Raw genomic sequence first — 26,363 nt, 5'->3', positions numbered from 1 at the left:
AGTGGTCTCTTTATCTTTAATCCTTGAGTACTTGGTGGTCCTCTGGCTTGGCCCCAGGCCTGTCTGACAGCCCAGGGAGCTGTGGGATGTGATGTTGATGCTCTTGGAAGGATGGTACTAGACTGTACTGTCCAGGCTGAGGTACAGGGCAGTCAGCCTGCACGGCCATTGGTTTGTTTCAGTTCAGGAACCTTTCAATCTGGAAACTGTTGAAGCTGGAGATGCCTAGGGCTTTCACCAACTCTTTATCTAACAGTTCTTCTCTGACTTCCCATGCATCCAAGAAGGTTAATTTAATGGTGAGAATACTGACTTTATCATTTCATGGAAATAACTTCTTTCTGGCCTTAAGTTCCTGTGGACACTGAATAAGACAATCCAGTTTGAGACCCAGAGGGTCTTCCAAAGGCTTCTTCTGAAGTTTGCCCAATGCAGGTGGACCATAACTTGCTGATGATGAGGGGGTCTTATCATCTAACTTTTCTTTGCTCTTACCTTGGATGGCTTCTTCTTCACTCTTGTTATAATAAGCCAATATCGATACATTAATGCCACCTTCATGGCTTTCTTGACTTGGTCTGGAGGTGACTTTTAGGTACCCAAGTTCACAATGGCTATCTTGGCTTGGTAATGAGCTCCATGAAGGTGCCATGGTTGTTGGAAAAATCTTTTGAGAGAGCAAATGTCTGTGTTGAATTGTTGTTGTTGTTGTTGTTGGTGGTGGTGGTGGTGGTGGTGGTGGTGGTGGTGTGTGTGTGTGTACATATGTGTATGTGTTAGTCAAATGTATATGTGTGTGTGTTAGACATACATATATGTGTGTGTCCTGTGCTGGCCAGAAGACAAGCATCCTCTCCTATTGCCCTTCACCTCATTCCTTCACAACAGAGTCCCTCACTGAACTGGAGTTCTCAGTCTTTCAGCCAGGCTGGTGCCCGCAATCCTTGGCAATCCTCCTATCTCTGTCTCTCCCTTCCCCAGCTCTGTAGCTACAGGCACACGTGGCCATACCTGTTTTTTATGTTAATTCCTGAGATCCAAACGCAGGCCCTCCTATTTGTGCAGCAAGAACTCTTTCCCATTGAGCCATCCCGGGTCCATCTACTAAGTTTTACCCTAGCTAAGCAAGGCCCGAGCAATAAAGAATAAACATGTGACTCAGACTCTGGTCTCTTATAAAGATGGCTGAGGCTAGCCCCAAGAAAGAGACGAGGTGGTGAGAAGATGGTGGAGAGTAATACAGAAATAGTCCTGACATCAACCTCTGACCTATGTATGGGCATTCATTGGTGAGCTTACACATATGTGCATGTGTATAACACACACACACACACACACACACACACACACACACACACACACACACACACACACACGAGGGATTTAAAAGAGTAGGTGTGGAGTTATGTAAGAATTTATCAAAAAAGGGATGTTTGAAATACACCAAACCACCAAAATCCATTACTTTGAGCAAAACAGTAAAAATCAGTAACTTTAAACTTTCACCTCAAAATATTTATAGAAAGGCTTTTTACAACTATAAAAATGGAAATGATATAGTTATGTAACAAAGGAAATAATTATATCAGCTAGGTGTTTGGGTTGGAATATGTTTGATTATTATTAATTTTTGAAACTTTTAACAACACAGAAAACAGTCCCATGTTGACCACTTTAGATATAGGTTACAGAATAAGGCACACTTGAAGCACTCACTCCTAGTCTACGGTGAGCACATCCTGCTTTAATAACATATCCATGTGTATACAGGACAGTATGCTTTGATTCCCAATGCTCGGACTGTGTACGCAGGAGCATGCGGCTGGCACTGTAGCAGCTCCTTACAAACACTCCTACTCACTGCACATTCTAGTCTACTGATGGGGCAGTAGGTGCCAGGCTGAGGCCCCAGGATGGCACAAAAGGGAGCCTGTGATCCTGGACAAGGTGGTTCTCCACAGAGAATGACCGGGCTAAGCAGGAGCCTGGTGGGAACAGTGGATTCACTGCCGCAGAATATCACTTTATTTCTTGAGTCTGTGGCTCTATCTGGGTCATGGCATTATGGAAACAGAGTAATTTAATATCACCCCAACAATCTGTGGGGAAAATGTCTGCAAAATTCTTACAGCTTTTCTGCATGCTCCAGAATATTCCACAGTGAAGCACTTTTAAGAGCCTGAGCAGAGAGAACTATGTTAGACTCTGAGTTTCCCGTGAGCCACCTCTGTCCCTTTAAAAACTCTTCAGGATGAGGTGCTCTTCCCTCGCTCTCCCTCCTGAGGATGTGTGCGTCTGTGTGCTGTGACTACTACAGTGACCTGCACCTCTACCCAGCGCTCCAGGCTGGAGAGAGCTATGGGAGGGCAGCGAGACATCAAAGGCAATGCACAACCCTGCCAAGGTGTAGTGCAGGAGCAGGGCGGGAATCCTCTGCTGAAAATGTACACCTCAGTAAACGTACACATAATAATAAACTCAGTGACCATAGCGCACTCACACTCCTAAAACCCACAATGGTCAGCAGGTTACCAAACGGGAAGTGCGCTTTGGGAAAGGCACTCACTGTGAATTTGTGGACGCCCTCGAGCTCCCCAAACTTCATGTAGGAGATGTCTGCTTTCTTCTTCCCAACGTCTACATCGCCAGCATAGATCTGCTTTATGCCTGCACCCTTGATTAAAGGTACACACTCATCACAAGGGCATTTCGTCACAAAAATCATGCTGCGTTCTTCCGGTTTTATATCTTGACATCTATAAAAATATTACAAAAGCTGTTATGAAAGACCAAGTTTTTAGAGAAATTCCTAAACTTTAAATTTGCAATATTACAAATAATGATCGAGTAATGTTTTTGCTAAATTAGCAATGTTCAAAGTATGTAAAAATCTGACAGTCCTAACTGACAACCACTGACTGTAAGCCTTTGGTATGTTTGACACCATACTAGAAAGGAGCTGAGAGCACAGGACGCAGGGGAGAAAGGAGTGTAGCACATGGGCGGTCCTTTCTGCATATGTACTTCACAGGACTCCAGACAATGGGGTTCAGCTCCTAAGAGCCAAGTAACTGTCTGATTAGCCCTTAAGCCACCACAGCAGCCAAAAGACTGAGCTCTAATTTAGACATACACTGCTAGATGCTTCTTTAATGAATAAATAGTAACATCCAGTTCTGAGCTACAGTTCCCCTAACCTTCCCCATCATAATGTATTTTAAAAATTCGGATCTGACATATTCAAATCCTTGTGCAGGACACAGCAGGTAAACCTATACTGAAGAAGATGGAGGGAGAGGGGAGGACGGTCTTGGTGCATGCTGTGGTAGCCTGTCATGTGGCTGTTGGACTGCAATCTCTGACAGAGCACTTCAAACATTTCTTTAGAGAATCTCGTACAGGAGTTCTGTAGTTACTCTGTCTCCTCCCCATTCCTTTCTCCAATTCCTTCCATCTCACTCCTACTCCTCAAATTCACCATCTCTTATTCTTTAATATTTTAAAAGATTGATTTATTTATTATATATGAGTTCACTGTAGCTGTCCTCAACACACCAGAAGAGGACATTCAGTCCCATTACAGATGGTTGTGAGCCACCATATGGTTGCTGGGATTTGAACTCAGGACCTCTGGAAGAGCAGTCAGTGCTCTTAACCACTGAGCCATCTCTCCAGCCCTTATTCTTTAATTTTTTTTTTTTTTTTGGTTCTTTTTTTTTCGGAGCTGGGGACCGAACCCAGGGCCTTGCGCTTCCTAGGTAAGCGCTCTACCGCTGAGCTAAATCCCCAGCCCCTATTCTTTAATTTTAATCATGTGCGTACATATATTTATAAACACAACCTGCTGAAGCCGTTCAGAGTGGCTCACATATGGTTGGGGCTGAGCTCTTAGGACTGGCTCATCAGGGCCTCATCCCTGGAGAAGACGGATTCTCCTTCTCTCCATAGCTATTAACTAACTGCCTGTTGCCTTTCTAGGGGTAAAGCCACGAGACTGTCCCCATTTACACTGTCATAACCTCTGGCCTCATTTAGGAAGCGATGCTTCTGAGATCTGCTGGGTGCAGCTTCCCTGCCACATACAGAAGACAGTGTGGCAAGCAGACTTCCTGCCGGGTCCTCTCACACAGAGGCTCTTTAAAACACTTCAGTTCATAACAACATCTGTATTTGTGCTGGCTATTTGTGTTTATGTCAAGTTGACATACACTAGAGTTGCTAGAGAGGAGCCTCAGTTGAGAAAAGCCTCCGTAAGTTCAGGCTGTAGGCAAGCCTGTAGAGCATTGTTTTAACTAGTGATTGATGGGGGTGGAGGGGCAGCCCATTGTGGGTGGGGCCATCCCTGAACTGTGGTTCTGGGTTCTTTAAGAAAGCAGGCTGAGCAAGCCATGGGGACAAGCCTGTCAGCAGCAGTCCTCCACGGCCTCTGCGTCAGCTCCTGCCTCCAGGTTCCTGCCCTGTTTGATTTCCTGTTCTGACTTCTTTCAGTGATGGACAACAATGTAGAAGTATAAGCCAAATAAATAAACCCTTTCCTCCTCAACTGGATTTTGGTCATGCTGCTTCATCACAGCAACTGTAACTCTAACCAAGGGGCTATTTCCTAAACAGAATAGATGTGCTCTAAATATAGAAAACAAAAGGAATGCTAACATCCAAACACAAGTAGCAGGGCAAATCCCTAAGGACAAGCATCCAATAGATGCACACTGCGGAGAGTAGGAAGAAACCATTTCTGAAGAAATGGAAAGAGCTGAGCTCTCTGTGCTCTAATCTAGCCTCCCGTCCAGGAGCAGGGCCATGCCAAAGCTCAAGATGCTATTTCTGAAAGGAGCTCTTAGGGGTTTAAGGGAAAACAGATGACAACAACTGAGATCTACTTTCAACTAATCTCTGCTGTCTTTTACAGGACAGGGGCTAAAAGTAGCTCATACCTAAATGTCAAAGCATTCTGCTCCGCATGTATGATGTATCTGAACTTCCGTATTTCTCTGTCCTTATGCTTGTCATCCATGTGCGGGAAGTCAGCATACTCGGAGCCAACGGGAAAGGCATTGTACCCGCATCCTACGAAGTACATGGCTCCAGTCCCATCGCAGCTTCTCTGTGGGGTCAGCAGAAGCACCGTGTGAGTCTAGTATTCTGAAAGGCACTTTGCTCTCATACTTCATGCAAAGAAGGTTCACTCCATTTCTATAACAAATGGAGCCATCAAGAAATACAAGGCCTGAACTGGAGAAATGCTGAATTGCTAAAGGCAGTGCCACCAAGCCTGGTGAGTTGAGTTTGATCCCTGGAATCGGCACGGTGAAGGAAGAACACGGTTGTGCATCTTGACGCATATACATCCCCTAGCGCAAGGAAATAAGTGAAACTTAAAAGTTAAAACACAAATGGAGCATCCGATATGCTATGACCTCAAGGTTGTCTTTGATGTTAGCAGTTAGCACCATTGTCTTTAAGTTATGAACCATTTTACTTGATCCAGACAGTTCTCCCCAAGCAAGTAACAAATCCTAGGGATCGAAGTCATATTTCAAACTCTGTTTTCCACCCAGCACACATTAGATTGCTCTGCACACTGAACTATTTATAAGAGTGAGAGGTTCTGAACTTCTGTAAGTCAGAAAACTTAGAAATATTCTGCACAATTTCTGTTGGTGAGCTACAACTGTGCTATAGTGATTTAGTTAGGAAAGAAAATATGTACTTTCCTTTAACCTTCCATGTTTCTGAGTATCTATCATATGCACGGAACTCAGTTGGCCTCTGCATGTTTTCCTCCTGATCGACCTGACTTCTTTGATGACCACGCACTTGTTCTTTAAGATTAACGGCCTTCCAAAATTGCAGGGAGATCGCTCTCATTTCTTCAGGGAGAACACGGGTCCTCCTCCTGTGCGCTTGTAATATCAGCCATAATTACACTTACGCTAGTGTGTTTTCAACGTCTTTGTCTCCATCCCTCCCTAGGAGACCATGAAAGCAGAAAGTGTGGTGTTTGAACCCCCGTCTTCAGGCTGGTCAGATAGCTCAGCCAACAAAGCACGTGCTGCCAACCCAGAGACCCGCACAGTCAAAGGAGAGAAACAATCATCAAAAGTTTTGTTCTGATATCCGCGTGTGTGCTGTGACATACAATACCCTTCCTAAAGAAAGTGTAATTTACAAAACTGGACCTGAGAGCTGGGTTCATTGCTGTAACAAACCCAACCATGTGTCTCTTAGGTCTTTAATGTTAGTTTGCTAGAGGAATGTGGGGAGCTTTGTAACTTTAGGTTAGAAAACCCCTTGGATACTTTAAGTAGATCATGATAGGCTGTTCTGGTAGGGCCTTGCAAGACAAAGGTGCTATGACAAACTTGGGCAGAGAAGGCTTAGCTCAAAGGCTTCAAGGAGTCTATCAGGAGCTGAGCTATGTGCTGACAATGTGATACAAATGGTCTGGCTGCATTCTTCTCAACCTCTGAGAACTTGGTTGATGTTGAATTTAAAGACACAAGTATTCGAGCCATGTAATGGTTACTGCTTCCTGATTTCATCCAGCAAGAGAAAAGAACAGGAGAGACATGAAGCTCGGAGAAGTGTCTGAGCGCGTTTAAAGCTTCAGGTGAGGCGAGCGCAGATGACAAAGCATCCGTGATTGTAGAGAGCTCAGTGCTGTTGTTAAAGGGAGCCTGGTGTGCTGCGTGACTTCACAGTCGACTTGGACAACTAGAGCCAGGTGGCATGAGGACCTCAACGGAAGAGCTGCCCCATCACACTGCTCTATGGGCATGTCTGTGGGACATTTCCTTCACTGTAATTGATGGAAAAGGCGAGGCCTGCAGTGGATGATGATACTGGGTCATGTTAGAGAACGAGATGAGCAGGAGGCAGAAAGCAAGCTAGGAGTGAGCGCCATTCCTTCATGGTTTCTACTGCAGTCCCCTGGAGTTCCTGCCCTGACTTCCCTCAGTGATAAACTATGATCTGAAACTGAAGCTGAAATAAACCCCTTCCTCTTTCAACAAAAACCATGTAATTAACCAATTTAAATTGCTCAATGTTCACTGTGGTAGTGTCCAACCAACTCACAGGTGTTCAATAAAGGCTCGCTAAGTGGATGAACCTTAATATTTGTTGAGGGAGGAACAGATGTTTCTACAACTTAATAAAATTCACCAGTATAACAACATTAATCTCAACCAGTCGGTACAGTCCAATACGTCATCAGGTTAAACAGCACGACCTGCAGTTGTCACCGCTCAGATGACAGAGGGAGTGTGATGGACTGAGCTGAGGAGTTTGAGGACAATCCTGTCTCAGACATCAAACTGTAGCAGCTCGAGGACCGACTGGACAAAATTCAGGTTAAATACTTAAACAATTATTTTCACACTTACAGATTTCGCTTCTGCCCAAATGACAGCTCCGACTCCTGTTTTATGATCCTCTGAAAGACAGGATATTTATCTCAGTAAAAAAAATCAACATTGTCAGTACCAAGATCCATTCTTCCCAAATCATAGGAACATATTTCTTGCAACATACATGATAAATGCAGCAACAATTCCTTGCCCTAACTACACAAAACTCTCAAGATAAGCCTTTTCAGGTGCAGGACACAGGAATGAGGTACCAAATAACCAGACAGAGCCACTGACCCCCACCACACATGGTCTCTGTGACAACCCCTGAATGGCAGTGGCACACTCAAGCTATTAATGGAACAGCTCATCCTCACTGACTCTCCACCAACAGGACAGGACCTAAGTGACCACTTCTAACAGGTGATGAAGCTGAAGACATACGAAATGTCTAACAGAACTGATTTAGTGAAATAACCATTTGATAAAATCAAGTTTGTCTTTTTCTAATGTTTTCTTTTACACTCTAATCATGGAAAATTGACCTAATGGGAATACTTTTGTTAAAAAAATGAGTTCAAGTAGAAATTCTATTTAAGGTCTTCTTTTTCCTTCTACATTAGAGTGAGTTTTAAATTTCTAAGACAAATTTGAATGAATTATAAAACCATAGTATTTATCGAAATCACAAAGGACAAAGTAGGGATATTTACAGAGAAATCACTATTATGTGTACCTTTACCCAGGGCCATCCATACTGCTAAGGGTTAGTACAACCATCCTCCCCTCCAATTTCCTTCAAGCTGAGCTCTCCTGTGAATGCATTTAAACATCTACTTTTCCATTATACACAATTCAGACAAAAGTCCTGCATGTTGTTGAAAAATCTAAGATGCCTTAACTCAAAGATTATACTTATGCAATAAAATTTTGCATTTCAAATTCAAGCACAGCACATTTGGGTACTTTGTATTTCCAATTCAAAGTTATAGCATTTTTATATGGATCTCATTTATTTTTACCAATTTTATTAATAGTTAAATTTTCCATTTCTAGGTATGCAATTAAGTAAAATTTAGTTCTTTTAACCCAACCTTTTCTCTGCCTCTCTCTAACATTAAGATTTCCCTTAAAAAGCTTTCCCCATTTTGTGAGCCACATGTGTCCATAGTGACTGCAGAAGGAGGGAGAGACATGGTCTGGTCCTCAAGCATCTAGCAGCTGAATGGGGCATGGCAGAGAAGAGGAAGCTGTTCGAGGAGGAGGGAAATGACACTGGAGTACGTGGTGATGCCTTCTACGGTGTGTGTGGGTGGGTGGGGGGTCTGGCACCAACAGTTTCCTTCCTTCCTAGACCTTTGTGATTTAATGCAGGAAGATAATATAAATTAATGTTTTGTGCTCATTTCTAAGATAGTGGTAAAAATTATAGGTACAATATTATTACCTTCAAAATAAGAACCTAAGCAAAGCAGTACCTAATACATATATAAATAAAATCAAAGTCTCCACATGAAAAGCCACATCCCCTGCAACAATGTCTTTCTTCTACTAGGATTTTGGTCTTGGGAGCTATCATTTCTCTTAATTAGGGGACAGACTGGACCTTGTCAATAAGGAAATAGCATTTCCCCATAGGGAGCACCTCTTTCCCCATAGGGAGCACTTCTGTGCTTGGCAAGGCTAGCTGTAAGGGAACATTCACTACTTCTTCAAGAAGAGATGATTCTTGATCTTCACTTGCTTTGTTTGCCTATTTGTTTGCTTTTTGAGACAGTCTCTTAATAGATAACCCAGGCTGGCCTTGAACTTTCAGTCTTCCTGCCTCAGCTTCCCTGAGTGTCAGGATTAAAGGCATGTACCTTATCCCTAATTCTTAGGAAATTGCTCCTTTTAGTCTGTGGGGATTTTTTGTTTGTTTGGTTGGTTGGTTTTTTGGTTGGTTGTTTTTTTTAATTTTTTTTATTTTTTTTCTGCACATCTTTGAAGGAAAGGCCAATTTTTTGCTTTCTTTCTTTTTTTCTTTCTTTTTTTTCTTTTTTTGTGGAAAGGTCAATTTATGATTACTAATCAGATTCCTGAGGCTTGTAGATGCCTGAAGCCAGAGATTTCTTTAGTCCATAGTTCATGCCTACAGGCACATCTAGTTTTTCTTTAGGTTTTAAAATTCTATTTGTGTGTATGTGTGCCCACATGCATGTGCATATGTGTGTCACTGTGCACTGAAGAGTCAAGAGGACAACTGGTAGAAGTTCTCTTCTTCCACAATGGAAGAGGGGCCTGACAAAGTCCTTTACTCTCCAAGCTAGCTAGCTGGCCCCTACCTAGGTCAGCTTTTGTTATCATTCTAGATCTGGGTGCCTGATAAAAAGGCCGATTCCTGGCTCTGGTGAAGACTCCTGACCAATCAGAGGAAAGAGGCCAGGGCTAGGGACCTGCATTGCCCACAGCTGCCTTCTGACGCTTTGTCACAGTAACGTCTGACTCACAGAGTAAATCGGAACAGTTTTGAGGGTGCTATTCTCTGTGTGTGTGTGTGTGTGTGTGTGTGTGTGTGTCTGCGCGCGCGCGCGTGCGTGTGTGTGCATGCGTGCTTATGTGCCTGCAGAGGCCACGTGCTGATGTTGGGTGTTGTGCTCTGACCTTACTTCTGGAGACAAGGGCTCTCACTGGAGCTTATTAATTAGCTGAACTCTCTGGCCAAGGAGCCCACGAGATCTTGTTTCGGTGGTAGCCCTGAGGTTGTAAGCACTTACAACCACACCCTGCTTTTTAGATGTGCTGGGGACCCAACCTCAGGTCCTCACACTTGCACAGCAGAACACTTTACCTGTTGAGCCACCTGCCCTGCCCCTGAGGCGTTTATTTTGATATAAAAAGATTCCCTCATTTAATAAATACTCTAGTTCTCAGGGAAAATGGTAAGTGTGCCAGTGAATCTCCCCTGGAAGAGCTCACATGGGCCAGGGACAATCAAGTCGCATCTTAACTAGGAGTTAAGTTCCAGAACCCTTCCCCGAAAACAAAACAAAAAACCAAAACCATCATTTTCTTTTCCTTGAAATCTTTTAACTCAAGTGTACCAGCATGGATTTATGTATACACCTGAATAGTAAGTGGACCCATGTGTAATATGAAATGTAATTTATAGTAGAGTATGTAACTCTATGATAAAAATCGGACTCTAGGTGATCATCAGCCCTGATTAACATGAGAACACCCTGTAGAACTTTTAAAGACCTAGGCTGTACCCAGCTGACAGCTAGGTCCAGGTGAGTTTGAACATCTGTACCTTTTAAGGTTTCCATGGAGAGTCTGTACAGTGTTGGTTGAGATCCTCCATTCCGTTTACTCCACCTGAGGTCTTTTAAAGACCCTGCCATCTGTACAGGCCTTTCTGATTTTCCTGCTCTTCTCCTCCTTTCTTGGGATAATTAAGTGTCTGGGCAAGGGGTGCAGCCCAGGTGGTGGGGTGCTTGCCTAACCTGCATGAGGCCCTGGGTTCCTCTCATCTTCAGCACAACATAAAGCAGGTCCAGGAGGTGCATGATGGTAATCCCAACACTCAAGAGGTGGAGGCAGGAGGATCAGAAGTTCAAGGTCTTCCTCAGCTACATGGGGAGCTTGAACTGCACAGGACTCCATCTAAGCAGTAAGTAGGTAGAGAAGGTCCCACTGCACAGCACGTGCACCAAGTGAGTCTTACTTCCCCACCTCCTATCTGCACTTTCTGCACTTCCTTCTAAGCTGAAGTTAAAAGGTGGGAATTCTACACTGAAAAACATTAGCTAAGAATGAACTAATGTTGAGATGCTACACTTGACAAAACATAAAGAACATCACTAAGCAATAATTTCCTTTTACAAACATGTAAAAGAGTAAGACTGATTGTTTAACTTGCTGGGAAAAACACAACCAGAAAACTCTATAGTAACATTTTTACCTTGATTCTTTTCTTCTAAATTTCTTATTTTATAATTCTCAGAATTCTGTCTTTATTAAAAATAGAAAACATGGGCTGAAGAGATGGCTTAGCAGTTAAGAGCACTTGTTGCTTTTACAGAGGACCTGAGTGATTTCCAGCACCAACATGACAGCTCACGACTGTCTGGTACTCAGTTACATGGAGTCCAGCACCTTCTTCTGCGCTCTGAAGGAATGTAGTGCACAAACATACATGCAGACAAAACACTAGTAAACATTAAATAAAAATAAAATACTTTCGTTTTCTTTTGTGTCGTAGTTGTCTTTTGAATCACAGAATCATACACACAAGAAGCAAAAGGGATTGAAGTGTCCTGGTTTGTAAATGTAGAGCTGAATGAGAACACAGAATACACAGGGTCTCGCTCACTTCTTTACATTGTTGGAACAGCAAGACGTTAGTATCTGTGTCAGGAACTCTAGCACAGATATGAAGCCACTTCACTTCAGGGTCACTTGTAACCCAGACATTCAGCCCCCATTTATGAACTAAGCATTGAACTCACCAGTTCGATAAGCCAATAACCTGGCCTGCACCATGCAATGCCTTGCAACTTCCTGTGGCAAACTCTGATTGTGAATTTCATTAATCTGTTCTGGGTTGCTACAGTAGAATCCGAAGTGTTTCAAGTTGGGCACACTGGAAGCTACTGTGGCCAAAAGTAGGATCAGGTCTTTCATGTTTTGCCTTAGATTGCTAAAATAGGGGTTTTCACACAGGTTCTCCAGACCTATAGTCATCAGTATCTGCTTATGCATCTCTTCATTTGAAACCAAAAATAACATTTCATATTCTTTTATTCTTTCTTGTTTACATTCAGAATAAAAATCAGTGTCAGCACCCGGCAATGCTTTTGCAGTTTTTTGAATAAAGTCACATTTGTAAGAAGTTTCCTCTACAAACTGCACCATATAACACACCAGCGGCTGGAGGAGGACGCACACATGGGCCCGGCTGTTTGACTTCAATCTTTCTGCTGCTTTGGCATCTAGCTTTGCATCTTCAGAACTAGAAGCCTCAGTGAGCAAACTTATTTCTGGGTCAGAAGGCCAGTAAGAAATTCGGTTAACTCCAGCTAAAATAGAAAAATAGAAAAGGTCACTCACTATTTGATGCAAGTTGGAATAGAGAGAGCTTTCTATCTAAATCCAGCCTACCATTGACAAACCAAACATCTACATGGTCACTTATGCAATGTGAAGGTTGGCAAACAAATACCCATGGGCCAAAATGGGTCCACTCCATGATGAGTCTATTTTCAGCTGACAGGTTAAGTAAGGGCTTTACAAGGGAATATTCTACATCATATGGGACGATGCAAAGTGAAAATTCCAGGGTTCAGACTAACTCAAAGGCATGCTGCTCATTCATTTGCATCTGCACTGAGCACCAGTGCACGGTGGGGCTGACTACCGACCACAGTACTGTCTACAGAACCTGAAATATTTACTACCTGACTTTTCAAGAGAATGTTCACCAGCCCTAACAATGCCTGAGTGTAGAGCCCCCAGCTTTGCTAGGCGTGGCTGGCAGCTCAGTATAAGTGTTATTCTCCAAGGTTTTTCCATGTTGCCATGGTAGCTTCTGAAAATGTTATAGCTAATACCTAGTAAGGCCTAGAGTTTTGTATCTAAATAATTATAAATAATTCATTTAAACACTAAAATTTTTCCTGTCTCAGATTCAGAATTCTTCTCAAAAGTCATATTCTAAAGAGAAAAAAAGTTCTTGTTTTAGTGCAGCATCTTTGAACTAAAAACATTAAAAATAACTCGATGACCAAAATAGGAGAATAAATAATGTGACTTTGGTCTTGGTTGTTTAACTAGCTTTAAATTAGTATACAAAGCAGTGAGTTCTATGATGGTATTTTTATATCATCTGCTCTTGATGACTACAAAGAATTTTTAAAAGAAAAATATTCATAGGTGAAGAGGGGGTGATGAGAGGGGGGGCAGCACCAACCTTGCAAAGCCTACATACTAAGGAAAGAACAAACCTGAGGGCATTTTCCACCCAGTGTGACAGCAGAAAGGAGTAGTAATAGAGACACAGTTGGCTCATTAAATAAGAGTTCATACTGATTTACTAAAAAGACCTTAAGGGAAACAAAACATATGAATAGGCAATTTGTAAAAGGAACATAACTGGGCCATAAACATGAAAAAGTATTTTAATTTTCTTATAAGGTTGAATAAAATTGCTATGTAAACACCAAATGTTTATTATAGTTTACAACAGAAAAATTTCTGCTAGTATCTTGTGTAATTTCATCAAAATTAAAAAGGTTTTATGTACTCATGTTCAATAAAAGGCTTTACTTTATGTTTGTCCATGTGAGTCCCAGGGCCCTCGGAGGCCAGAAGAGGCTGCTGGAGCCCCTGGAGCTGGAGTTGCAGGTGGCTGCTCACAACCAGTGGACAGCGATGGGAAACCTAACTAAGATGCAGGAGGAAGGCAGGCCCGGTCACTGTGAGCTCAGTCACTACGTCACTCACGTGGTCCCTAAGGCGACCCTCACACTGCGGTCTGTAGCAGTTACTTTACAGGCAGCTGGGATTGACGCAGAAGACTAAGACGAGGCATGCTCAGCCCAGAGCTAAGGAGACAGATGAGTTTTCTTGTTTCTAACGGGTGTGTTCCATAACACAAAATAGGGGCTGTCAGTCTCCCAAGCTCTCCCTGAGAGGTCACCATACTCCACCCACCACTACTCTAATGCTGAGGCTTGCCCCACGCTTCCACTATTACTACATGTGCTGCCGCCCTGACTAGCAACATGAAGACCCCTTGTTCTACATTCAACCCATTGTGGTGTTTTCGTGAGACTTGTTTCCCTCAGGATCACATATTTGAACCTCTGGCCTGTGTGGTGACACCATTTCAGGAGGTTGTGGAAGCTCCTGAAGTACAGTTTTACTGAAGGAACTAACTTGCTGGGGCAGGCCTGGGCAGTCTGTAGACTTACTGCACGTCCAGTTCTCTCCCAGCTTACTGCCCCCATTCCTGCCGGATGTTTTGCCTCCTTCACCATCAAAAGACCCTAGTCCTCTGGAACCACAGGCCGAAATAAACTTGTCCACACATTGCTTTGGCCATGTACCATAGAAACAGAATAGTAACAACAGATCCATGAAGATCCAGCTTGTGCTGAGGCCTTTACGACACAGCACCCTGCAGGCTCACTGACTCTGAGCTCAGCATCAGTAGCCTGGGTCATTAATCTGATACCAAGTAAGCCTGGAACGAAAGGCCCGGGAATTGTATTTGTTGCCCTCTTTCTAGACCTACCAGGTACACATGTGTAAGATACATTTTTAAAAATGATATAATCATCTGCACATTTGCCTACCTACAAAATAGACTCAGAAGCAATTAGGTATCTACACATTAAAATTTTGTGTGCCCTTCCAAGGTTTATAGTAACCTTTGGGAGTGTGCTGGCTTGTTTCTGTCAACTCAACATAAACTTATACATATTTGGGAAAAGGGAATCTCAAGAAATTGAGGAACTGCCTGCATCTGACGTCTGTATATATCTCTGGGTATGTCTGCGAAGCATTTTCTTAATTAATGATAAGTGTGTGAGAGCCCACTCCATTGTGGGCAGTGCAACCCCTGGGCCTGGGCTGTACGAAAAAACCATGGAGCCATGGAGAACAAGGCAGAGAGCAGCTCCTGAGCTGAGACCCTGCCCTGAACTCCCTCCATGAACGCCTTTGATCTGGACACGTAAGCCAGATAAACCCTTTCCTCCACAGGCTGTTTTTGGTGCAGCTGCCCAGCCAGAGCCTGCAGAGCTACAGAATGTAAAGGTCATGGCTTCTGTTTTGTTCTGTTGTGCTGGGAAAAACCAGGGCCTCACCCATGCTAGGCAAGCACGCTGCCACTGAGCTCTCCAGCCAACCTCTCCCAAGCAGGGTTTTGTTTTTGAGAAGCAGATATGCCTTCTCTGGATGCAGAGGACTAAGTGAGGCCCAGGATGACAAGAGCAGGGGAAGATGGATGCCCATCCCCACAAACCAACCATTGCACTGAACTGCCCGCTGCTCAGCGTCACTCGGGTGACGACTGTAACTCAGGTCTGACAACTGTAGGGGTGACAGGCTGTCCTAAGCCACTGAAAGTGTGGGGGTCCTTTGTCATACGGTATCAGCCTGTAATTTACCAGGTCGTTTAGCAGATCAGTGGTCAGGGCTGAGCCCAGAGAAGCCATGTTCAGACTCTTCCTTCTTACCAAGTGTCACATGGCCCTCAAACACGCATCTCCACCCCTCACTGTCTGTGGATTTAAGGATGTGCTCTCTCGTCCTCACTCAGATAAAGAGCTGAGTCCCCAGACCACCCTGGCTGTACTCACCATTCACTATCATTTTCAAACAAGCAGAACACGGTTTTCTTGAAAAATAAAGATCACAGTTTTTCAGCCTGGACCCATGCTTAATAAGAGCAATTTGCCCAGTATGCAAGTCTTCACTGGAACAGTGGAGACCAATGATCTTCATGTTTTTCACCACCACAAGACCAGTTTTCTTCACCTAATTAAGACAAAATATGACACCATCAATTACAACATCAGACTATCCTTTTATGGGTAATATTTGATTTTCTAATGAGATAAAAGCTATACTTAGCTCTTACCTAATCACAGTCTGCATAAAAATAGATATCTAATTAGGTACACAAAGAATTTCTGAGAGCTTCATATTGACTTTACATGAGAAACTTTCAAAACAAAGGTTTTTAATTAATCAGTTACACATGTAACTATTATTATGTTGTTCTAGTGAAAGATGGACTTATTTTAGCCCAAAGAAGGCCAAAAGCCAAGTCAGATGACTTGCTTCTCATGCCACCCAGGCTGAGACTATTTAATTCCAAGCTTCAAAATGGTAAAGGAAGCATAAGGAAATCCCTCTGGGTTTCAGACATGACTGAAGGATTCAAATAATAAAGGCAAAACTAAAGCAGACATCATCTCAATTCTAAAATTACAGATCTTTTAAAGCCAGAATTGTAGTATATAACCCAGGATGACCTTAATTTTCAATTCTTGGGCTGAAGAGATAGCTCAGCTACTAAAGACCCGGCTTACAATCATAAGTCTGATTCCAAATTTGCAATGTGTAAACCTTCCTCTCTTTATTGCAAAGTATCTGAGAATGGTACATCCCTGAATACAAGGCGCATGTTATTTCAACCAAGTTTGTTTGCAAAACTGTTCATTTTAGAAAGCAACCAATAAAAATGGCCATATCAGGGCTGGAGAGATGTCTCAGAGGTTGAGAGCACTGACTGATCTTCCAGAGGTCTTGAGTTCAATTTCCAGAAACCACATGATGGCTCACGACCATCTATGATGGGGTCTGGTGCCCTCTTCTGGTATGCAGGCATATATACAGACAGAACACTGTACATAAAAATAAACCTTTTTTAAAAATTGCCTTATCAAAGGATCTGGTCACCAGAGTCAATGCTGTTAAAACCGAACCACATGGTCATTGGAGTGGCTACGACTCAGGTGAAGGACACAGGCTTTATGCTGTCAGCAGAAAAAAAAACAAACCAGTAACAAATGAATATGTGTGACACTGTTCCCAAGATACAGGAAGCATATTATCAACCTCTTAGAACAATTTTTAGCCCAAGTTTATCACTTTGTTGAATTCTTTTAAAACAAAATAAAAACAGCTAGGCATGGTGGTACATGCCTTTAGTCCCACCACATGGAGGCAGAGACAGGCAAAACTCCTGAGTTTGAGGCTAGCCTGGTGTACAAACGAGTTCCAGGACAGCCAGAGATACACAGAGAAAGCTTGTCTGGAAAACCCAAAATGTTGCCCACCCTACCCCCCTGACCCCCCAAAACACCTGTTCACTTTGCTTCTAGCTAAGAACAAAATACCAAATTTGAGATGTTTTTCACAAAGACCTTAGTTTGAGAAGGAGTTTTTCTTTCCAAACTTAAATCAAAGAAGTCCAAGTTGTATTCTGTCTGAACTGTCTACTTACTGCAGCCTCAGCACAATGACTTTTTGGGAACCGCTTCTGCATCCTGCTTTTGTTTTACTTCATGCATATCTTGGTAAGTTTCTATATGATTTTAGCCACAGGTTTTCCATTAAAACAGGATAGAACAGGATCACTGTTTGCACAGGCTTCAGTCAGTATACTGACCTAGATGATCTGCTAATGTTCCCCTTTGTGCTTCTCTTGTGTTGAAAACATCTAAGAATTCTCAGGCAAATTATTTTGAAATCACATCAGGCAGTGAAGAGACTCACTCCCAGAACTAATCAGGAAATTTATCAAAATAGACATCAAAATAATAGCTTATTCAAAATACACGCGCATGTTATTCTCCATATATGATGAATGACCATCTCTGGAAACTCAAGGTCAGAGTAACAGGAGGCACCAGGCAGAATCACAGAGGTTGGGATTTGTCTTTTGGTCTGTCTGCCCTGTTTCATTCACAATAGCAGACAAGACTCCTGGGACAGGGACAAAGGACTCGGAAGAGTAAGAAGCACATCTGTGGTGGTTACACCCTCCCGGTCCACAGGGAGTGATACAGCTGGAACCACATGGTTGCTTGGACCCACAGCAGGACCTGACATTAGGAGAGGAACACCAAGACGACAGACAAACAATCTACTGTTTGTTCCAGGGGAGATATTGATTACCTCAACCCTTAACTCTCGAGAAGGATCCACATAAAGAGCAGCTAGACTTTCCACTCCTGTCACAATAACCAAGATACACACATGTGAAGACCCACGGGGCATTGCTCAACACATCTGGGTGAAATCAGGGTTAGACAGTACACTTGAAAACTGAAACAGGTAGGAGAACATTACACAATACTCCCACTTGAACTTTTCAAACAGGAAAGACATATAGGCTTGTCAGTACACCAGGCCTTTATGGAGAAATGTGAGAAGCTCTCTTGACCATCAAGGTCTCCACAGGACTGTCTCCCACTCCTGTGCTTTGTTATCATGACCTTGTGCATCTTTTGTAAAATCACACAGCAATTCACCTGTTTTTTGTCAGTAGATACTCTGGCCAAGTCTTCATTATCTCCTAAGGGACCACGGGTTTCCTCTTCAGTTTTCTAATTAGAATCAGATTAAGAGGGAAATGATTAATGAATTCCACATTTTAGGATTTAAGGGCTGGATTCCTCCCTGTGAAGTTCTATGGCAATGTCTCACTTTGCTTGGATACTATTTGCTCGGGCTAGCTCGCAAGCAAGGCCTTTATGGGATTGAAACTATATTTTGAGGTCATAGACTTGGGACAGTATTAAGCAATGTAAAAGTCCAAAGGTTTTGAAGGATTAAGTGGAGTTCAGAAGATAAAGAATTACATATCCTTCGTAGTTAAGAACACTGGTTGCTTTTCCAGAAGAACTATGTTTGATTCCAGCACCTACCTGGCAGCTCACAACTATCTGTAACTTAATTCCAGGGGATCTGATGCCCTTTTCTGGCCTCCATGGGCTCCAGGCAAGCTTGTGGTTGACAGACAAAACACTCATACACGTGAAACTAATTAAATAAATAAAAGTAACAGAGCCTGGCCCTTCAATTAGTTCAATAAGTGCTTAAGATCCTTTGTTAGATGCCAGCCATAGGCCTAGCTGGGTGCTCTGGAATCAACCCTCAAACTTTTAGGACTGTGAACACAGCCAAGTGAGAGACTGAGACAGTGTTGTAGAATTCTGCGAGGTCCAAGTAGGTAAAACAGTTAAAAAACTGGGGCAATTTTAAAGTAAGAATGGCAGTGTTGGTGATCACTGAGCTTACATTTACAAAACAAATGCTGTCTCTTAGAAAGGGAACAACCTCCAAAAAAGAAAACCTACATCCCAGAAATGAGGTTTCTCTTCACACAGAGCAGGACATATAGGACATAATGGGGCTGACAAAAGGTGAGAGTGAGTTCAGTAATGGTAATTATAAAAGTGAGTTTTTAAGAGGTACCTAATGTGTCCTAAGTGGCTATGGTTTGGGACAGGAGGGTAAGAAAAAGGTTTGAAATAGATGAAGATGTTTGACATTTCAAAATTATTTTCTTTCCTACCAATTCATGATTAATGAAAAGTTGTGAAAAAAAAAAGGTTTCAAGTAATTTTATTTAAGCATTACAATTCTCTAAAAGAGTTATCACTTCCATGGTACAAATGAGAAAAATTGTGGCAAGGACAAATTAAAAAATACAACCCCGGTCACACAGCTAGTCCTTAGTAAGCCAGAACACTGCCTTCATCTCAATGCTACACTGCTTCTGTACCGGAAAAGCTCAGGAAGGCCCTATGCCACAATCTCCATATCAGGCAGACAGAACTCGTGAGAGAGGTACTGTGGATGTGTAGAGAAAAACAAGGGATTTCTACTTTTAAACAGATACATAATTTAGACAGAATTAAACTACAAAGCATGAACCAGTAGGAAAGAAAATCCTTTGGAAATGTCAGCCATTTTTATAGTACCTGATTTCTACTTCAAACTTTTCATTAATTGCCTCCCAGCCTTGTTATAAATTTCACAGACAATTATTTTTTCAATCATTGACTGGACACTTAAAAATTCTGTTTTCATTTCCAACAATGTAAGTATTTGATAGCATAGAAGAACTCGGACACCAGTCATATTTGCAAATATAGTAAACATATTAAATATTAAATCTGGCAAAAGTGACAATGTAAATGACCGTCAGTGCAATAGTGTTATATAATTAAATAAATCATAATCAAAACAGTCTAAAGTAGTAAAGCATTGTCAGTTTAACTGTGTATAAGAATTCCATGTAATAAACTAGCAGTATGCTCAGGACTTGAAGCACTTGTCTTACAGGGCTCTTGGTTCAACTGCCAGGACCTCAAGATAAAACATATTGTATGTACTGGCATTTTCTATTGTACTAAAATGGAAAGAGAAATGTAAAATAGAGTATTCAAAGTTATACAAAGTAGCAAGAGCTTGAACTAGAATGTGAACTCAGGCAGGCTGGTTATGAACCATTGGCTACTCTTAAAACATCAGATCAAGTTGCTGCTCCCATACACATAATGACACCAAAGCACATGAATTTCTTTTATCTAGTGAAAGAAGATCCAGACTATCTCAAATAAGTAAAATAAAGAAAAAGGATAAAACAATAGAAAATGCCAACAGTCTCTAGGTGGTAGAGTAGTGAGGATTTTTCTTCTGTTCACTTTATAAATAATGAACACGTACTTTAAACAGCTACATGCCAAACTGCATCTTGGAGCTTCTGTGATATACTTTGTGTGGTTTTTGTCAACCTGACACAACTAGAGACCCCTGGGAAGAAGGAACTTCAATTAAGAAGTTGCCTCTATTGGATTGGTCTATATACATGCCTTTAGGGTACTTTCTTGATTAATGATTGATATGAGAGGCCCAGTCCACTGTGGCTAGTGCCACCACTAGGCATGTAGTCCTGATTTATATAAGAAAGGAAGCTAGAAAAATTGAAAAATTTAAGTGTATTAACCAGTACAAAGAGAAGTCTCCTGAAAGCATATGTAGTATGACTTTTTTAATGCTGCCAGTTTACTGGATTATCTTCAGTTTCAATAATAATAGTGATAATGATAGTAATGATGATGATGATAATAATAATGTTTATACAAAATGATGAAAATGGAGTAACTTTGTTCTTCTCGAGCCCCATCACTGGTTTTGCTTCTAGCAGCCATGATACCCAAACTAATAAAACTAATATGCTTTCCTAGAGTAGGTAACAAGCAGGTGACAATGATAATCTATGCATTTTGTAAATTTGGTTTTCTGGTACTTACAACATAATTTCCATATAGGCAACATTAAAACTTCTAATCGAGCTCTCAGGCTAGCACACACTGCTAGAACAACTTTGAGGGTGCCTTCGTGCAGTGCCTTGGGTCCCCAGGCTTACAGCTAAGGGGTAAAAGGGAATCCTAACTGACACTGTGGCTCCATGGCTTTGGCCTTGGAAAACAAGGACTGTGGGAAGACAGTACCATGGTGAACAATAGCAGGGATGGGTCAGGATATAAAAGTTGTAAGCTTCCCTAGGTCAAGCCTCTTTCCAAGTTGGCCGGCTTTCAGGACACAAGGATTTATTTTGATGCCTCTTGTAATTATTTCCATGTCTAGTTAGATTTTAATTTTAAAGCCTTAAACTAAACAGGTATGGGTCAGATTTCTAAACAAGATTTCAAATAAAATTATTTAAAACAAAACCAATGTATTTCTCTTAAACAAACAAAACTTCTATGGCATCTGTCAGATGAAGGGAAGGAAGCCAGAGGGGAGCACGGAAACATCAGCGACTCCTTTGTTAAAAACCAAGTCCTTGTTTCTAATGAAGTTTTACAACTACAATTGACGGAAAGGCATTTTAATCAGAACGCCTTATCTCCATTTTCTCTATCAGAATGAGGAAGTTTCATAATAGAAACTTACACATTACAACTTTTGCGTCAAAAAAGGATTCAAGGTAAATGTGCATAAAGAGAATTATGACAAGATCAAATGTGGACAATAAAGCTAAAAGGGTTTGTGAGTTGAGTATTACAACGCACATTTTAAGGCGTTAAACGTCTCTAAAAGAAAACCCTTAATACCTGATAATCATGGCATACACTAGCAGTCACTTCTCAGACTGGAAACATGAGCTATTACACTGCGAGTTATGAGCATAACATACAAAAGCCGTGAAGCTACTTCTCAAGTCTTAAGGCCTGCTGGATTTGACTGTGAGGACTACAGCAATGACATCAAACTTAGACTACTGCTTTTCCAAGGGCGAACACTATCTATGGAGACAAAGTGTACCTGAGATTTTTGCCCTTGGGCTTCTACTCCCGGGAAGAGCTCCATCCAGAGACTGAGCAGAGTAAAAAGGTTCACTTTAGAAAGCCTTGGTATTTGACCTATAAAAGAGAGGGCAAGCACTTCAGAATTTCGCTAGTGAAGGCTGGGGAGCTAAGCTCAAAGTTACTAGTGAGGTGCAGATGGATTGGCGGGTAGGAGAATAAAAGCAAGAATAGCCACAGTTTCACTTTCGGTGACCTCTGGTGGCACTTGCCAAAGTTTGGTGTTTTGTTTTGTTTTTGTTTTTTTTTTTTTTCTTTCTTTCTTCAGCTCACCCCACAGGTAAAATACCACCCCACTGATACAAAAGCTCTGAAAATAATCCGAGAATAAATTAATAATAACAATAATAGTAATAACTGAGATAAGACCTCCTCTCTGATGTAGTCGTGGTGCAAGGTTCCCATCCCTACCCCACTGGAATTAGGCATTGTTTGAAGGGCAATGGTTAGAACACGATTGGTCTTCAACCATAGGGCGAAACTTGAGGGAGGCATCACTTGCGGTGAATTTGCAAAAGCGCAAATTCAGCTCCGGGATACTGACTCTAGGTGCAATCGCCAGTGCAGGGCAGGACGTGACCGATGAAGCCTGGACAACACAGTCCGGAACGTGTGTCTGGCAAGGAGACCAGGGAGCAGCCCGGCCTGGCAGGAGTCGCTGTGAGTCACAGGGCAGGCAAGGCGCCAGGGAAGTGCTGTGCAGGGATGGGGGGGGTAAGGGTGGAGTAGCAAGCAGGCTAGCAGGGCGGGAGGGAGACATACAGCAGGTAGGGTGCCGGGCTAGTGGGAGACACAGGACAGGTAGGAAGCCGAGCTAGAGGGAGACTCGGGCAGGTAGGGCTCCAGGCGAGGGGCAGGGAGGGAGAGAAGGCCACTACACTTACCCGTCATGCTGCCCGTCTGCGTGCCGACTGACCTCTCGGCCCCGGAGCCCTCCAGACTCTGCATCGGATCCGTTTCTTTCATCCCCAGCCCAGAGGCCTCGGCCCAGGACAACTCGCCCAGTCAGGCATGATAGGATCCACTCAGCTCACCTTCAGCCGCCTCTGCGGCCTGTCAACAACCGCTTGTTTTGCGCAGCAAGATGACGTCTTAGCATGTCCCTCGCTTCCGGCGCCTGTGTGACGTCAGAGTCCAGCGCGCTGAGGTGGTTGCCTGAGGCTATCGTTCTCGTGCAGCTATGTATATCAATCTGTGTTCAGTGGTTTTTATAGAAAGAAGGACGCTTGAAGTTTTCTTGGTTCGGGACAGCAGGGGAGCAGAGTGAAGGACTTAAACAGAGAGGGGCGAACCTAGAACCGGAGTGGGCGAGGTGGGGGAAGCAGGGCCATCTGAACCCCTCTGTCAGATGTGGGCGGATCCCAGGGAATTTGGTTCTGCTTCTTATCAAGCCCACACAAACTGTGAAGAGAGGAGAACTGGGAGGATCAAAGAGTTAAGAGTGGAACCTGGAAAATCTGAGTTGTCCGTTGTAATGAATTTTTAACTAGAGTGTGTGTGCGCGCGCTTACCGTTCAGAGGTTGTCTTTTTCTGTGGCCCTCCAAAAGTTTGAGACGGTCTCTCCTTGGACCTGGAGTTCACTGGCTACGCTGGCCAGCAAGCAATGAAGCTTCATCCTCCTGTTTCAGACTTTCCACAGTTGTAATTACAGGCTGTACAGCCTTACCCAGACCTGCTTTTTTCATGTGGGTTTGAGAGATCCAGAAGCTTATATCTAAAGCACTTACACAGTGAACCATCTCCTCAGTCCCCAATGAAATTTTTAAAGTGTACCAGGCATGGCTTAAAATGAAGCCATGAAGGTCAGAAACATAGCCCAGCACTTAAGAGCATTTCCTACTCTTCCAGAGGATCTGAATTCAGTTCCCAACACCCACATCCAGAGTGGTTCACGACAACCCATAACTCCAGAGATAATTTTTAACAAAAATCGTAAAAATTGTATTTTTTATTTAAAATATCATTCCAAATCTCCTCCCTCCCCACAGACCTGATCACCTTTAAATTTATGTTTTTCTTTAATTACTATAATTGTTTATATACTTATTTTATATATGCATATAATATATAGATATAGCTATACATATATGTGCTTGTATGTATATGCTTTTAGGACTGATCACTTGGTACTGGATAACTAGTTGGGGGGGGCTTATCCTTGGGAAGGCTAATTTCTCCTCTGTTATTATTTACTCTTCATCTAGATGTGGGACCCCTGGGAGATTTCACCCATGTCAGCAAGTCAGCTGGTGTTGGCGGTTGTTCAGGTCTTGTTAAGGCAGCCATATTGTTGAGATTTTGTAGGTGGAACTTTCCGGCAACAACTAGAAGATGGTGTTCTGAAAACTTCCTGGTCCTCTGGCTCTTACGGTCTTTTTACTCCCCACGGTCCCTCTTCTGAGATGTTTCCTGAATAGTAGGTGTAGTGGCTGAGGTGTAGATATGCCTTTGGGACTGGATACCCAAGGGCAGTTGTTCTCTGCATTTGGACTAGTTGTAGCTTTCTTTTTGACTGTTGTAGCTTAGAGACTGGTGGTCTTGGAGGCCGACTACCTCTCTAACTATACTGTGTAGGTTGATGTCGTTATGCAGGTGAAGGCAGGTACAGGATAGAACGAGGCCTGTCATTGGATGAGAAGGAAGAATGAGCGGGAGAAAAGTTTTAGAGGAGGAGACTAGAAGGGAGAAGGAGAACATGGAGGCAGATGTTAAGATTTCTCTCTGCAGATTTACAGGTTGTTATGAATATTCTTAAGGGATGGAATGTGTACAGGGTTTTGTGTGTCTAGATGAACAAAATATATCTTATCTAGGTGGGCAATTATATCTTATCAACTGGATCAGAGGTTATTGTGTTGTGTGTTCTTTCATGTGGTGATTTAATTGAGTTTAAGAGAGTGTGTGGTGGCAGGACACTGGTCCCTCCATGGAATTGGGATGTGTATATCTGGCATGGTGGCAACCTGCCTTGGGAACTAGGTGGGTAGAGAGATTGTTGCTGTGTTCAGAGAGTAGCCATTGGTAGTGTGAGATGGGATGGAGCCTAGCGGGTGAGATGCTTTGTTGACTGACATGAAAATATCCCACGGATGTCATGTGGCCCTATGGTGCTGGATCTAGTGTGGGATAAAAGAAACCGTTTATTTAATATACTGCAATAATACTGAATGCTTGGGATAATATCTAAAAATCCTAACTTTCTTTCTCATTCTGAGAGTTAAAAATAAGAACAGCAGCAGCAGCAAAAACCAAACCAAACCAAACCAAACCAAACCAAACCCGCTGTCTTGGGCGATGAAAACCTGTAACCTGACACTAACAGTGGGGATGAAGTAAAAGATTAATTGTTAGAGCTTTTTTCTCTCTTGCTCAGATGCCCCACCTCTTGCTTGTCAGGCAGGAGGGAGGTTTGGAGCAATAAACTTTTATTGAACCAGGAGAAAAGAGTGACTCCCAGAAAGAAAACCTTTACACAGCAAATATGCATAAACTCACATACATTCATAAACTTATGCACGCATACTCATACACCTTCACACAAACCAGTTGATCTCAGCCACATACTTATCTCATAATTGCATACTTACACATATATCTATGCTTACATATGCATGTAGAGCGAAGGATTAAGCGCCAGTGCAGAAAGGACTCACTCATTCTGGATGAAAAGTGAGCTACAGTCTTTATTGCATAGAGAAAAAGTTTCTACCCTTTTATTGCTAAACTCAAGTCTGTGGGAAAAAAAGCTTTCTCTTCAGTAAGACTAAGCCTGCCTTTCTGTTAATAAAAGACCTGTGTGTCCCATGGTAAGGAGAAGGCTACCTGCTTTCTCTCTCTGTAACCTTTCCTTTGTTCCTCTTTCTATCTGCATTCTGCATATTGCTCTCTTACTTTCTAAGTTTCCTTTAATTTCCAAGGAATCTACTCTGCCATCCGTCTAACCTTGCTCTCTCCTCCTGCTCTGAAGTAATAATGCCACGCAAAGTCATCATTCCTCGTTTTTTTTGTTTTTTTGTTTGGTTGGATGGGTTTTTTTTTCTTTTATTTTTGGTACCTTTTTCTAGGGGAGTAGCTCATACAGTTTCCCCAAGCATTTTTTTTTAACAAAAGTTCATCAAAAGTTCAAACATGAATTTA

General features: G+C 42.5%; 1 protein-coding gene across 2 annotated transcripts in view; it reads right to left on the bottom strand.

The window, feature by feature from the left end:
- Positions 1 to 23,328, bottom strand: part of Cdadc1 (cytidine and dCMP deaminase domain containing 1) — a 29,126-nt gene extending 5,798 nt beyond the window's left edge. Inside the window, exons 1-8 of one of the 2 annotated variants that reach the window (XM_032917283.1) lie at positions 23,110 to 23,328; positions 22,185 to 22,282; positions 18,377 to 18,451; positions 15,695 to 15,872; positions 11,840 to 12,409; positions 7,386 to 7,435; positions 4,935 to 5,104; positions 2,567 to 2,756 (exon numbers count right to left, since the gene is read on the bottom strand). In XM_032917283.1, coding sequence (XP_032773174.1) covers positions 2,567 to 2,756; positions 4,935 to 5,104; positions 7,386 to 7,435; positions 11,840 to 12,409; positions 15,695 to 15,872; positions 18,377 to 18,451; positions 22,185 to 22,282; positions 23,110 to 23,191 — 1,413 coding nt within the window. In that variant the 5' untranslated portion in view covers positions 23,192 to 23,328. The remainder of the gene's footprint in view (positions 1 to 2,566; positions 2,757 to 4,934; positions 5,105 to 7,385; positions 7,436 to 11,839; positions 12,410 to 15,694; positions 15,873 to 18,376; positions 18,452 to 22,184; positions 22,283 to 23,109) is intronic. The other variant, XM_032917282.1, reaches the window with a different exon arrangement.
- Positions 23,329 to 26,363: the final 3,035 nt, after the last annotated feature.

This window comes from Rattus rattus, chromosome 12 (genome assembly GCF_011064425.1).
Source record: "Rattus rattus isolate New Zealand chromosome 12, Rrattus_CSIRO_v1, whole genome shotgun sequence".
Taxonomy (NCBI): Eukaryota; Metazoa; Chordata; class Mammalia; order Rodentia; family Muridae; genus Rattus; species Rattus rattus.
This window is presented reverse-complemented; position numbering and strand designations above follow the sequence as displayed.